The sequence below is a fragment of the Triticum aestivum genome, chromosome 1A (assembly GCF_018294505.1).
Source record: "Triticum aestivum cultivar Chinese Spring chromosome 1A, IWGSC CS RefSeq v2.1, whole genome shotgun sequence".
Lineage (NCBI taxonomy): Eukaryota > Viridiplantae > Streptophyta > Magnoliopsida > Poales > Poaceae > Triticum > Triticum aestivum.
In genome coordinates this window covers 42,390,970-42,404,995 of record NC_057794.1, presented here as the reverse complement: position 1 = coordinate 42,404,995, position 14,026 = coordinate 42,390,970, and the positions used below count along the sequence as shown (strand labels likewise).

Sequence of the window (14,026 nt, the reverse complement as noted above, 5' to 3'; positions counted from 1 at the left end):
AAATCTTAGATTTTTATTTTACTGAATTTATTTTTATATATCTTATGTGTTTATTGTACATGACTAGGATATAAATGCACCTCATTAATTTCATCATTGAATATTTGACTTTCAAGCAAGATTGTGTTAGAACTAAATCCTTCATATTATATATTTTTCCATTATGATCATGCTTTAAATGCCTGTCACTAATTGTCCTCACCAAATCCTATAGGAACCACGACATTTCATACTATTAAAGGTGGCCTCAATGAAAGGCACATCGCTACATCAACACTCGTGTTTCTCCTTTGGCTTTGAGGTAGATGGGTAGTTCTCTTCAACATATTGTGTTGTTTGTTGTATTGCTTCTTGCTAATACACTCACAACACAATGCTTTCCTTCCATTGAAGAGGTAAAAGATATACTTTAGTTATCTATTGATAACGCAATACATACCTCTCATAATGCTTTACTTGCTTTCATGTTTTTTCTTCCTCTTGTCAACAATTTGAAGCAAGGAAACTCAACAGTGCCATGGCCCTCTGATGTTGCTCCGGATCTCATCTTTCCAAATCAAAATCTTACCTCAAATGAAACTTCAATAATCACTTATGTGAGTGAGTAATATGTGTTTCTTAAGTGAACTTAGCGCCTGTGAGAATTTTTTACCCATCATCTACATCCTGAAAGATGCAAACTACTCACAATAAGGTCATGTAAATTACATCTTGACAGTACTCAATTCATACATGGTACCCAGAAGGTGGCAAGGATCACTATTATGGTGTGGAGGCCACAATAGATGTTTACAACCATGATTTACAACTTGGACAATCAAGTGCAGCAATGATTTCAATTGTAAATAGAGGAGATGGAAAACCATCTTCGCTCAGCGGGATTCAATTTGGGTGGCATGTAAGTTACATGATTTGGAGAGCAGTATGTATATTAGTTCCACTATATAAAAAATATTACTAGTCATAAATATAATATTGGATCTCATGCACATGTTGTGTATAACTCCCATAAGAATTGTTTCGATTCTCTTTCAAATTCCACATGGGTGGACAATTTTCTCTAAGATCTTATCAATATTTACTATATTAGTAGTTGATAGCCACTTAAGTTATGTGTACACAATTATTGTGGATGGGAAACATAATATACATACACCCCATGTACATAGAATTCATCAAGCATATGTAGCTAGAAATTTCATTTATACCAATACATTATTTATTTTACTCCAATTCGTTACTACTTTGATTATCTATTCATTAATTTACAAGATATTCTTGGTTCCTTCCTTCCCATCCTTAGTTTAGGAAAGTGGGTATATTTTTATTTTATCAATTTTGGGAACTTCTAAACAAAGGATGTCTTTCATGGTAAATGAAGTTCCTACAATGTAGTTATGTGGTTCCAAACTTCCCACCACATAGACCATAGTATAATAAACCTTAAAATGTGTTAATTAGCTCTTCTTTGACATCATCATGATCTCTCTCCCTCTACCCATCTCTCTCTCTCTCTATCTCTCTCTCTCTCTAATTATTCATCATCGATACACATGTATAGCTTTATCTAATTATTTGTCATGTAGGATACACATGGATAGACAAGTATTAATTCATGGATACACATGTATAAATTTCTCTAATTTCTATCAGTTCCATGTTAAGTAGCAAGTTAAGAAAACAATGTGCCTAAAGATTATAGGAACAAAATAAGGGGTGAATTATGGGATGCAGTTTTCAAACATCGTATCATGGATACACATGTATAACTTTATCTAATTATTCATCATCCAAAAAATATTATATGTGAATTCCCTTGGTTAATTTCCTCTTATAAAAATTTGATATTTGTGTATTAAACACATTTTCAGTTGTTTTGGGGGAGCAATTTTTTCTTTCCAATTGCAACAATTGACTCCTGGAATGTTAGTGTTAGGTACATTTTCTAGATTCCAAAGAACCGCTTGACATGATACATTTCTCTTGTACAATATCATAGTTTGAAATGTTGTGCTTTGAGCTAGAGTATGTTAAGCATTGTGCACACACAAAATGTTGCATAAGCGTAACCTAACAGCTAGCAACCAAGCTTCTTAACGGTTATCATGCATCCTCTTGATCGACTATGGATTTATCTTGAACACTTTTCTTGTTGATTGTAGTTTTATTTGCAAGGATCCCTTTTCTACCTAATTTATTTGATTTCCAATTATCTGGAATCTTGTATTTGTATAGTAATATATACGGTTGAAACATATATATGAGTAAGGATGGATGGATGGATTGTTTTCTTTATCTATGCTAACACTACAACATGTTGTCTAGATTTTCCCATGGCTGTACAAGGATTCACACACTCATTTCTACACGTCTTGGATTGTAAGTTTTCTCTTTTTAAACTCTATAGTATACACTATTCATGATATTTGTTAAAAAAAATAGAAGTGTTACATGCAAGGAATTATGTGTGGTTGAAAAAACTACAAAGTTTTCAATTTCTATTACTAGAAACTAACAATATTGTATTTGCAAGCATGCACATACCTGATAAACAAGCATTCATGGTAATACTTTATTTGAGGTGTGGTATAAGTTATGTCTGAAATAATATGCATCCAATAATTTGCCATATAATGCAATCCACTTGTTCGTATAATGGTGTTGGTTAGGAATTGCCACATTCTCAGCATGCAACTTTTACCATTAACTTTTATTTTGTGTAACTATAAAATTATATCATCCATTAATATTTTCATGATAAATCTATTTAGTAGAACTATTTAACTATACAAATATAAATATTGATTTGACATGTATTTACAAACAGAGGTGCTAATATATTTAGATGTCATCATTACCATATACCATGAACGAAAACTTTGTGGAGTAGGTCTCTGTCTCTAGGCTCGTAGCCTTGGGCATGGACATGGGCTTCTTAAGAATACTTAATTATACATTGTGTAAAACATAAATACCTGTGTGGTACTGTGAACGTTGTAGCACATTTTAATTATATTGCAATGTCAGAGTGGTGGATCTTCTAGCAAGGGTTGTTGGAACATGAAATGCCCTGGCTATCACAAGACATCATCGAGGATAGCTCCAGGCCAGGTCATCAGTCCACTTTCACGTATCAATGGCAACAAATCATATATCACACTAAGAATATTCAAGGTACATACTTTCTCATCCAGCATTCTAGATTTTTTATTTGGTCTCTTGGGAGGAAAGGGTTTATCTAGATGTGCAAGCTTGTGATGGCATAGTAGCATTAGCTTTGGAAAGGGGCCTACCATTGAAATATGCTTAGACTAGAACAAGTAATCATCGTATATAATATACGGTGCAGGAAGAATGCTATTCTTTGTTTGGAAAATCATATATGTATATTTAAGCTAACTCTTACACACCAGTCCTTATCTTACCAAAAAATGATGGCTTTGTTTTTGTGTAGTTCCTAATGATTGCCATTGTTATCTCTCTCTCTCTGTGTGTGCGTGTGCGCGCGCGCGTGCATACACGTGCTCGCGCACGCGCATAATTAGGAGACTATATTGTGCGAAACTATATTTTAGAAAAATATAATGTTATAACCTCAACCTTGCTAAAAAAATATTAATTTTATAATTACTAGTCAAAGATTTAGAAGTTTGATTAAGTTTTCTGGGATGTTAGTATATCATGTATGTGGGATGGTAGAAGTATCTCCTATACATTAGAACAAAGATAGTGTGTACTAACATGTCGATCAATACATGTAGGAACAATCTTCAGGTGATTGGCAGATCCATGTGGGAGCTAATAGTGGGCATCCAAAACCCGTGGGTTACTTCCCTAAATCCTTGATTACAGGACTCATAGATAAACCCGTGGAGATAAGCTTCGGTGGCTATGTCAAGCATAGGAAATCACGACCAAGTCCTCCAACGGGAAGTGGCTATGTTTTCGAAACCGGCAGGGCTGCATCCTTCGGTATACTCAAGCTTATCGATGCACAGGGTATTGATCATAACATCGTTGCAGATCTTCCATCTTCTACTGATGGAAAAGGTTGCTATACTCCTTCAAAAATAAAGTGGGCACAGTTCTTTTATGGGGGGCCTAGTTGTGCTGATTAACTATGTGATATTTCACTTATGTACTTCAAAGGCTAAAAAATAATCAAGAAAGGAGTGTTCATCATGTCCTCACTACAAATTTAAATTCCCAACTGTAGTACATACCATGCAATCTCTAGCTTGTATAAAAAACTTATGGGGTGGTTTTTCCAACCATTGTGTGAGATAGATCACTAATCTCTAGCGAATCGGAGGCAAACACAAAAGGTCAACGAGATAAGTAATATGTGTGATAGTTTTTTGTAGGCCCACCAAGGATCCTGTATTCACATGTTGTTTGGGTTTCTATAGTTCCTATCCATCCAAAGTTTCTCATCTATTGCAGTCACCAGTGAAAGTATTGCACATTAGGCGTTCGAATGGTTAGTGAAATATTTTAAAGGGGAAGGACAAATTCTTGCCAAAATCCATGCCCTCAACAATCGAATGGTTGCGTGATGTGGTTGTATGTTTTTTTCGGCGAGAAACATTCTTGGATTTCTCTCATTTGGGTCTTCGTGTTTGAATCTTTTTGTCCTTTTACTTGTTCACTATAACTAGGTGTTTAGAATTTTATTGACTTGACTTTGGCAATTTTACTACATAGTCACAAGGGAAAGTATCCGGTGCTCCCAGCCTTGGGGTACTCCCGGTGCTCCAATGTCAAAAAAACATTTATTTAATGTTTCAAAAAAATCCTAAAAAATTGTGAATGTTCACAATGAATATGACTACAAGGCCTAGAAATTTTAGGTCCAAACTCGAAACACACATTGAGAAACAAAAAAGTGAAATCTAGCATGAATAGTGTAAAGAAGAGACAAAAGCAACATTGATACTATTCAATCTGGATTTCTCTTTTTTGTTTATCAATGTACATTTTGATTTTGGACCTAAAATCTTTAGGGAATGTGGTGACATTCTTTGTGACTTTGTGAGACTTATCATGTTTGTCGTAAATAGATGGACAATTGACCACCATCGACGATGATACAAAGAGGAAAAGTGACAACACACTACGGGTGCATGATAGTTTGTTTCTTCCGTTGCAACGCACGGTCGTCTTTTTTTAGAAGAACACAGCCATGTTTTCTAGCCCGTATATAACGCGCTACAGGAACACAGCCATGTTTTCTACTATTGCTTTCTGCAACTGGCGCACACCATTCGATCAGAATGGGCCGGCCAATCTAAGCACGTAGCGAGCAAGCTCGTCCTAGTTTTTGGAAGCTTTTAGAAATTGCCCAATACGGTCAGTTTTCCCCCTTTTCGTTTCTAGTGTTTCTAGACCGCTTTTCTATGTTTTATTTGGTTTTTTGTTTTTGTGTTTTAATTTATTGTTATCTTTCGTCTTTCATTTCTTTTCTATAGACGGAGCACAAATTCGGAAACTTTTTAAAAATCCATGACATTTTCCTTAAGTTTGTGAACTTTCTCAAATTCTTGAACTTTTTTCTCAATTTTTCATGACTTTTTTCAAATTCACGAAACTTTGTTTCAATTCGATGAATATTTATCAAATTCGTGAACATTGTTTCAATTCGAGGAACATTTAACAAATTAATGATGAGCAGCTACAACCTATAGTAGTATAGAAATGGCACAACAAAACATGTACGAACTGATTTAGTAAAAAGGAAAGGCTAGGTGGAGTATGTAAGAATATAAATTATGACAAAGCATTGAGAACTTAATCTTCTTTTAGGGGTACTGAAAGGGCATCGCTATGTCTCGCGTTCAGCGAGTCGAGGCTTCCGACTCGCTGAAGCGCGCGAACATATGGGCCGGCCCAGCTTCAAGGGTACTAGACTACCTCATTTTTTCTTTTTTCACATTTTTATTTCTTTTCTGATTTCATTATTTATTTTATATACACTTTGAAATATTCTAAATATATATATATGTATATATATATCACAAATATATATTTAACATAATATTTTGAAAATGTTAATCATGCATTTGAAAAATATCGAACACGTATTTAAAAAATGTTGAACAAGTATTTGAAAAAAATATTGAACAAGCATTTGGAAAAATGTTGATCATGTATATAAAAATGTTGAAAAAATATTTTAAAAAAATTGAAAAACTATTTTAAAAATATTGAACAAGTATTTAAAAAATGTTGAACAAGTATTTGAAAAAAGGTTGATCATGTGTCTAAAAATATTTAATAAGTATTTTAAAAATGTTTAACATGTATATAAAAATATTGAACAAGTATTTAAAAATTGTTGTACAAGTTTTGGAAAAATGTTAGATGTATAATATAAAAATGAAGAAATGTAGAATAATAATCAAAAGAACAAAGAAACCAAAAAAGGAAAAAAGAAATGAAAAAAGATGAAGAAACAAAGTGTGAAAAGAATGAAAAAATGGAGAAGAAAAAAATAAAACAAAACGAAAAAAAAGAAATAAAACTCAAAGAAAACTGGCCTGAATCGCCTCAAGTACGACACGCACCCAACTTATCACCAACATGACTTGGGCGGAGTGGTAGCCCTTTTCCTTAGCTCTTTTTCTTACTATATGAGTGCCCGAATGGGTTGGCCCAATATGATGCCGGGAGAGGAAAAACCCTCAGCAAGAACAGCCTCTTGTCTGGAATTTCCTATTGGACGCACGATGCGTCAAAGTGTCAACCTATCGCACACCCCTTGTTCGTAGTTGGGCCGGCCCTTTCTCCAGTTTTCTTTTCTCCAGCGACCGGTTCTGTTTCTTCTCCTCCAGATTCTTCACCACTATTCATGCTCCTTCTCCTGCGTCTTCTCTCTCAGGCGGCAGATGGATCTTTCTCTTCTCCTGCCGATCTTTCTCCTCTTCACTAGGCTTTTAGGCGGCGAGGTGATTCTTTTCTCCTCCTCTATGGTTTCCTTTTGAGGTAAATACACTAGGGGTGCCTCAACTTGTTCTGCACGGTCAGTTTAGTGCCTAAAGTTGCAAAATACACGAAATTGGTGCTTAAACTTGTCCGGCTGTGCAAATACGGTGCCACCTTCTGTATCTGGGCGTATGCTCTGCCCACGTGGTGTGACAACCCCACATGTCAGTTGCAGAGAGCGGGGAACGTGCTGGGTGGCCTGTGCTTGAGATTGTTTTTGCAGGAAACTCCTCATATTTAATTTAATCACGTAGGAAAAACCTATGTCAGTATAAGCGTATGACAGACAAAAATTAAAGAAAACGTGTGAGTCCACGCCAAACTCTGTTGAATAGGCAATCATGAAGTCGAACTGTACATATTGCGTTGTTATGCAAAAGGTAATTCTTCTATAAAAATATAAAGGGGGCGCTTGCCTCTGTGATCTCGCCTTTTTTGTAACTTTGCAACACGGGCATATTGTGCCTGTTTTTTGAACTTCAAAGAAACGGATTTTTACAGTGCAAAAAATTCTGAATTTTTTTATATGTGCACATATAGAAGTGTAATACATCGTGTGAATTTTCATCAAAATCTGTGCTTGTATGTGAGAGATAAGAAAAAGACAAATACATGCAAAAATCAGCTCTCTTTTTCGCCGGATTTTTGTCTTTATTGCAGAGTATAATATAACATAATTTCAGACGAAATTTGACAGTTACTTATAGCACATGCATATGTTTTTGTCAAATAAATAAATAAATGCTAACTTTTAAGTGACGGTTTTTACCCTTTCAAAAAAAAGTGCTCAGTGGCCACGGTGCTCCAAAAATCCGTTGTGGTCGCTATGTACCTCTTCAAGCGATTTTGTTTCCATATGGCGCTCGTATAGGTCCATACAAGTTTTATTTTTACTTTTTCAAGTTCGTGGTTATAATTTTTTTACTATTTTAAAAAATAAATGTTCGAAAACAAGTACAAACTGCCATAAACTTAGAAGAAAGTTTTAGTGCATTTGAAAAATGTTCAACATGTTTTTGGAAAAGTTTTCACATGTATTAACAAATTATAAGTGTTTTTGAAAAATATTTGCCATGCATTAAAAATGACAATGTGTATTTTACAAAAGGCTCAGCATGTTTTTAGAAAATGTTCAACGCTTATTAAAATTGTTTTGAATATCCTTATATTTCTACAAACATGGTTGACATGTTTGGATACATTGTAGAATTTAATATTATTAGAAAATATTTTTTTAATACATGTTGAATAGTTTACAAAATACAAAGTTATCAAATTTTTAATAATTGGGTATTCTAGAAATAGAGTGAAGATACACAATAATTGTGTGTGCTTCTGGTGCAGAATGTAGATATATGAATTTACACAATAGTATTTAATATGGGCTCAACTATTTAAATCAACATAAATTTCTGAAAAAGTTCATTTCACCTCTTCAAAATACACACAAAAAGAAAAAAAAGATTTGAAAATACAAAGTAATTTAATATTGGTAATTATTGTATTTTTATATGGGAAAAATTGTGTGTCATAAAACTAAACATGAACTTGGAAAAAATAAAAAATAAACAGTGGTAATAAATAAAAAATAAATGATGGATAAACGCGTCAATCAGTCTACAATAGCTTTATTGCTAACATTCTTATGGAAAGCAAAGTTCAGCTGCATGGCTAGATCGTGCCGGTAGTTGACCAGGAGGTGCCTCGTTCGAAACTCCTCTGTGTTTTTTTTTCATTTTATTTCTATCTAGCATACCCTATACTTCAAGACTTTCCTGCATGATTAAATAAAATTCAAGTTTGGTTTCTGTAAAATAATTCCTCACGAGCGGGCACATGGGCCACTGCCGCACTAGCACGCCACGCGGACAGCACGTACGTTGGAATATGGATGAAGGCACCGTGTTTGCACGACCGGACAAGTTTGAGCACCAGTTTCATGTATTTTACAACTTTAGGCATCAAACTGACCGCACAGGACAAGTTTAGGCACCTCCGATGTATTTAACTCTTTCCTTTTCCCTCTCTCACGGGAAGTAACACATGGTTTGGTTCATCCGTTTTTCTATTGGCAGTTCACCTTTGGCATGTTAATCCCGACGTACAATGCTGCTGATTTGTGATAGTTTCTATATGTTGGTCAAATCTGTTGGCGCAGCTCTAGTTTAATGCTTCCCCTCATTTTTAGGTTCCTCCATGTGCCAATACACCCATCTTGTGATGTTTTTCTTCATGTGTACAGGTCTGGTTCAGATCTAGCAGACAAGAGGTTTGATTTTGAATCCTACAGGGTGAAGGTAAAATGTTGGAACACTCTCGCTATATCTTTAGCTCATATTTTAGGGATGGAACTCATTCATATGGTGTATTATTCGGTATTTTATCAATTCTATTTTGCTTATGGGGAAAAACAATATGATCTGTAATAGTGTTAGTGGCAAATTAAGCATTTGTGTTCTTGTTGAATTGTGTCATAGTGGTAGCTAGTACCTGGCTGAAGCTACTTGTCTTGTTTTCAACAGTACATACTATGGATGTGCGCACCCGTATTTCTACCCAATGAAACTTCTGAGCTGAATCACCCTTATAAATGTTTTGCTCCCCTTAAATCAGTAGATCTTAACAGTCTAGTACAAATTGGCATAAATGATACCATCGATTTTTTTTGAATGATTGGCATATAAAAAATGTTAGTTCTTCTTTGCAAATTTACAAATAAATGACATATTATCATAGTGGCCTGTAAATTTTTGGTGAGATCTCTAGATAGCCCCAATGAATTTGTGCACCTGTATTTCTTCCCACTTGAACCAAGAAAATGCAAATTTTCACACCAACCTATTCGAGAGAAGTTGAAACCAATTTTAAATGATCTTATCTGGGTTGGTGCACGCTTATTGCTATTGCTAATTGTTTTATGTCTTCTGGATACAACTTACCTAGAGTTGATTTGTTTCTCTATAGTTTGTTCTCTGAAAAATCTGCCACTTATGTTCTTTATGTATCTAGTGTATACATTATTTCTAGTGCGTACAAGTTTAACTATACTTGATCCCATCCTCTAGAGTATGTCCCTGTTGTATACAACTTTCTCTGAATTCAACTGTAGATCTTGCTTGAGAGAGTTCTTTGAATATCCTGCATTTTTTTACTAAAGCCTTGTATACATACTTAATGTTATTTTTTTCATTCTATTCAAACAGCTTTATTTCATCCATGAAGGGATTTCATCCTGTAAGTTATTTGATTTCATTTTTACCATAACTGCTACTTCTTTGCAAATTCTCGGTATGCATTATGTTAGGTTTTTGACACATCTTATCTTTCTACTTATTCAAGTATTTCTCATTTTCATCTCTCTATCAAGATACCATTCCTCACCTCTGCCTGCTTGTCGCTTACAAATGGCGAAGTTTGATCCGCACAAGGTTGACTTTGGAGGCCTTGGATGTTTCCACCAAGAAGAGTAAGAAACAGTGTTAGATGTCTTCAGAAAGAAAAGGAGAGTTGCCAATAGATGCTAGAGTTTCTGTTAAAATGGTTCCACTATTTTTCCTGTCGTGGCATCCCTTGAATGCACATTTAATGTGTACTTCCTATGAGTGACATATATTTTCGCATCTAAAAAGTACTATACAATTGTGAGATGTTGTTTTCTTTGCTTTTGCTTGACTCGCCATAGTTCGATATTGCATCACAAAAGAGAAACACGTATGGGATAATGAACAAATTTAGTTTTGGGGAAATTTGCAATTCTTCTGAACAAACATTTATGGACTTCTCATTTTCTTCTGCCTTTGGGTCACATTATTGGTTGAGCGGGGATAGATTGTTGCTTCTGTTCCTTCGCTGCTTCCTCTAATATTTTTAGCACTATCTGGATGATGTGTGACATAACTAGATTAGCGAACAATCCCCTATTCATTTCTTCATAGTGCATCTATACATGCCTAGCCATATGTATTATCATGCCGTACAACCATAGCCATGTTCAATTCTTTCTAGAATAGCAATATTGGAGAACCTAAACACTAACACAACATACACGAGATAAAATATGTGAACAAATTTTGAATTCCAAGAACATTTATTTATAATTCCATGAGGATTATTTGAATGCCTTAAACATATTCTGAATCCAGGAACAATTTTTGAATTGATGAACATTATTTGGAATACAAGAGAATTTTTGAATTCCATGAACATTTGAACATTAATTCCATCGACAAACATTTTTTACTTCCATAAACATTTTTTGTTTGGCTTGCACATTATTGAATGCAATGCTTTTTTTAATTCCAAGGACATTGTTTCAATTCAGGTACAACTTTTGAATGCCTTGACATTATTTGAATCAGAGAACAATATTTTGAACCAATGTACATTTTTTTGTACTGAGAACAATTTTTGTGTGATTTAAAAATTTCTTGAATTCGTGAGTAGCTCTTGATTCCGAAGACACTTTTTGAATCCTAGATTTTTTTGTGCTTCAAACTTTTTTAATACAAGAATATTTTTGAAATCCAAGAAAAAAATTCAATGGCACGAGATTTTTTTTTAATCCATGATTTTTTTATTTCAGTAACATTTTTTGACTGCGTTAAATATTTTTTGAATCTATGAACGTTTTTTTCTAGTAATGAACAACAACTGTTTATTCCAGGAACAACTTTTAAATTTCAAGAATAATTTTGAATGTCTTGAACATTTTTCTAACCTAAGAACTATTTTTCAAATAGTTGGTGCATTTTTTGAATCCATGAACGGTTTTGTAATTCTAGAAAAATATTTTTAGTGGCTTGATCAATTTTCAATGCCTTGAACATTTTTAATCCAATAACAGTTTTTGAATGTCATGGTCATTTTTTTTAGTCCAAGAACAAATTTAAAATGTGTTCAAAAAAGAATAAATTTAAATTTCAAAGAACAATTTTTGATTTGATGAACAAGTTTTTGAAAGCATTGAACATTTTTTTATTCTAATAATATTTTCTGAATGTCTGGAACTTTTTTTTCAATATATTTTCAATTCCAAGAACATATTTTCAATGTCTTGAACATTTCTTGAATCCAAGAACAATTTTTGAATGTGTTGAACTTATTTGACTACAAGAATATTTTTCAATGTCAAAGAGAAATTTTTTATTTCGTGAACAATTATTGAGTACCTTGAACATTTTTCTCAATCGAAGAACAATTTCCTGAATGGCTCTAACATTTTTTTAATCTATGAACAACTTTTCAATTCCAAGAACAGTTTCTGACTGCCTTGAACATCTTTTGAATTCAAGAAAAATCTTTTAATGAAATGAACTTTTTTAAATCCAAGAACATCTCTCTTCAATTCAAATGAAAACTTTGAATTGATGAACAATTTTGAACTGCCTTGAACTTTTTTTAATCCAAGAACTAGGCCCGTGTTTCTAGTAGCAACGAACTTTAGAAGAAAAAAAAAGAACTCTTTTGCTACTGAGCGTCAAAGCACTGGAAGATATATTTTTTTGTTTGAGGGGTAAGCACTGGAAGAAATAGGCTGCTAGGTTTTGTACACCGAACAAGAAATAGGAGTAGATAGCAGTCGAACAGGAAACGGAAACAAAAACAGCAACTAGTCGAACCAGAAAAAAGAACGAAGAAAACCGAAAATAGAAACAGGAACGTAGAAAAATCAGACCACCAAGCCCACCGGTAGGATGCTCTGTGCGAAACAGTGGCTGTTTGACGCAGAGAGCGTCGTATAGGTGCTCCCCTCTTGTCTCACTTAATGCAAAAAAATAGACGCCACGGTACTGAAAATTTAATCACATTGACGGAGCTTTTAGCTTAACCAACCTTTTTTTGTGAGAATTAACTTAACCAACCTGGGCCGCTGCCCCAGGCCATGGAATCTTTCTATGAATGGCCAATATACAAAGTAAAACAAGCCCAAAATTAGTTTTGGTTGGCCCCTCCCGATACAGACACACACACACACACACACACCCTTCTATCAGAATGGGTTGGCCCATCTAAGCACGTAGGTAGCAAGCTCGTCCTAGTTTCTGGAGGCTTGTTATTCGCCCGGTTTTGGGAAGCTTCTACTTGTTGTTTTTTCATTTTTCGTTTCTAGTTTTTCTGGATCAGGGTTTTTCTGTTTTATTTAGATATTTCGTTTTTCATTTCATTTTTATTTTTCATATTTTCAAATGCGAAACCTTTTCAAATTCGGCAACATTTTTCAAATTCTTGAACTTTTTCTTAATTTTGTGAACTGTTTCAAATTTGTGAACTTTGTTTTCCATTTTTTGTGAACTTCTCTTAAATTCTCAAACTTTTTTCAATTCGATGAACATTTTTTATTTTGTTAAATTTTTCAAAATTTTAAACTGTTTTAATATTAGTGATTTTTTCAGAAAAAAATAACTTTATTCCATATTTATGTTTATTAAAAACATTTGGTCAACTTTGTTAGTGGTCAACCGGTCAATGATTGAGCAGTCAACCCTGAATACCCAACTTGTTAGTGCTTGGTTTGCTTGCTGGGCCGACGCTCGAGAGTAGCGCGTGAGCGCCGCTACGCTTATGTGGGGGCAGAAGTGAACTAGGGTCTTTATACGAGGTCTCCATCCACACATGTTAGAAATTAAATGATATCCCGTGCGTTGCTATGGGTTCATGTAGTTGTATCTTTATAAAATTGCAAAAATAATAGTAAGAGTAGACATTGAGTGATGGAGAATAAGAGATAAAAATAATTTTTCTTGCTAAGTTCCTCTGCTTTTCGGCAGTGAATCCCGCGTATCAATTTGAGCAGGTTTTCAAGATCAAATACAACAATATCTTAAACAAATACCATGAGTATATTAGAGAATTATTAGACAAATTTTCAGTAAATAGCAAGCATTACTTTCTGTTTACACAGGATAAATAGAATAAGTTGGTAAACACACACTCCTAGAAATGGTAACTATATCATCAATGTGGATATTTTTGTTCTCTATAAGAGAACAGAAGGCATTTTCAATTTTGTAACTATATATCGTCCAGTGATTTAACTTGGAATGGC

At 34.1% G+C, this 14,026-nt stretch overlaps 1 protein-coding gene across 1 annotated transcript; it reads left to right on the top strand.

The window, feature by feature from the left end:
- Positions 1 to 261: 261 nt before the first annotated feature.
- LOC123086088 (uncharacterized) lies at positions 262 to 4,182 on the top strand. The gene is made up of 6 exons (XM_044507808.1): positions 262 to 395; positions 498 to 596; positions 719 to 898; positions 2,326 to 2,379; positions 3,028 to 3,174; positions 3,762 to 4,182. The coding sequence occupies exons 1-6, from the start codon at positions 306 to 308 to the stop codon at positions 4,116 to 4,118; spliced, it is 927 nt and encodes a 308-aa protein (XP_044363743.1). The 5' UTR covers positions 262 to 305; the 3' UTR covers positions 4,119 to 4,182.
- Positions 4,183 to 14,026: the final 9,844 nt, after the last annotated feature.

Bases quoted from the DNA above. Each gene is read 5' to 3' on its own strand.
- LOC123086088 (XM_044507808.1), top strand. From the start codon at position 306: ATGGGTAGTTCTCTTCAACATATTGTGTTGTTTGTTGTATTGCTTCTT. The intron at 396-497 runs GTAAAAGATATA...AACAATTTGAAG, and splicing joins GCTTTCCTTCCATTGAAGAG to CAAGGAAACTCAACAGTGCC. The intron at 3,175-3,761 runs GTACATACTTTC...CAATACATGTAG, and splicing joins TCACACTAAGAATATTCAAG to GAACAATCTTCAGGTGATTG.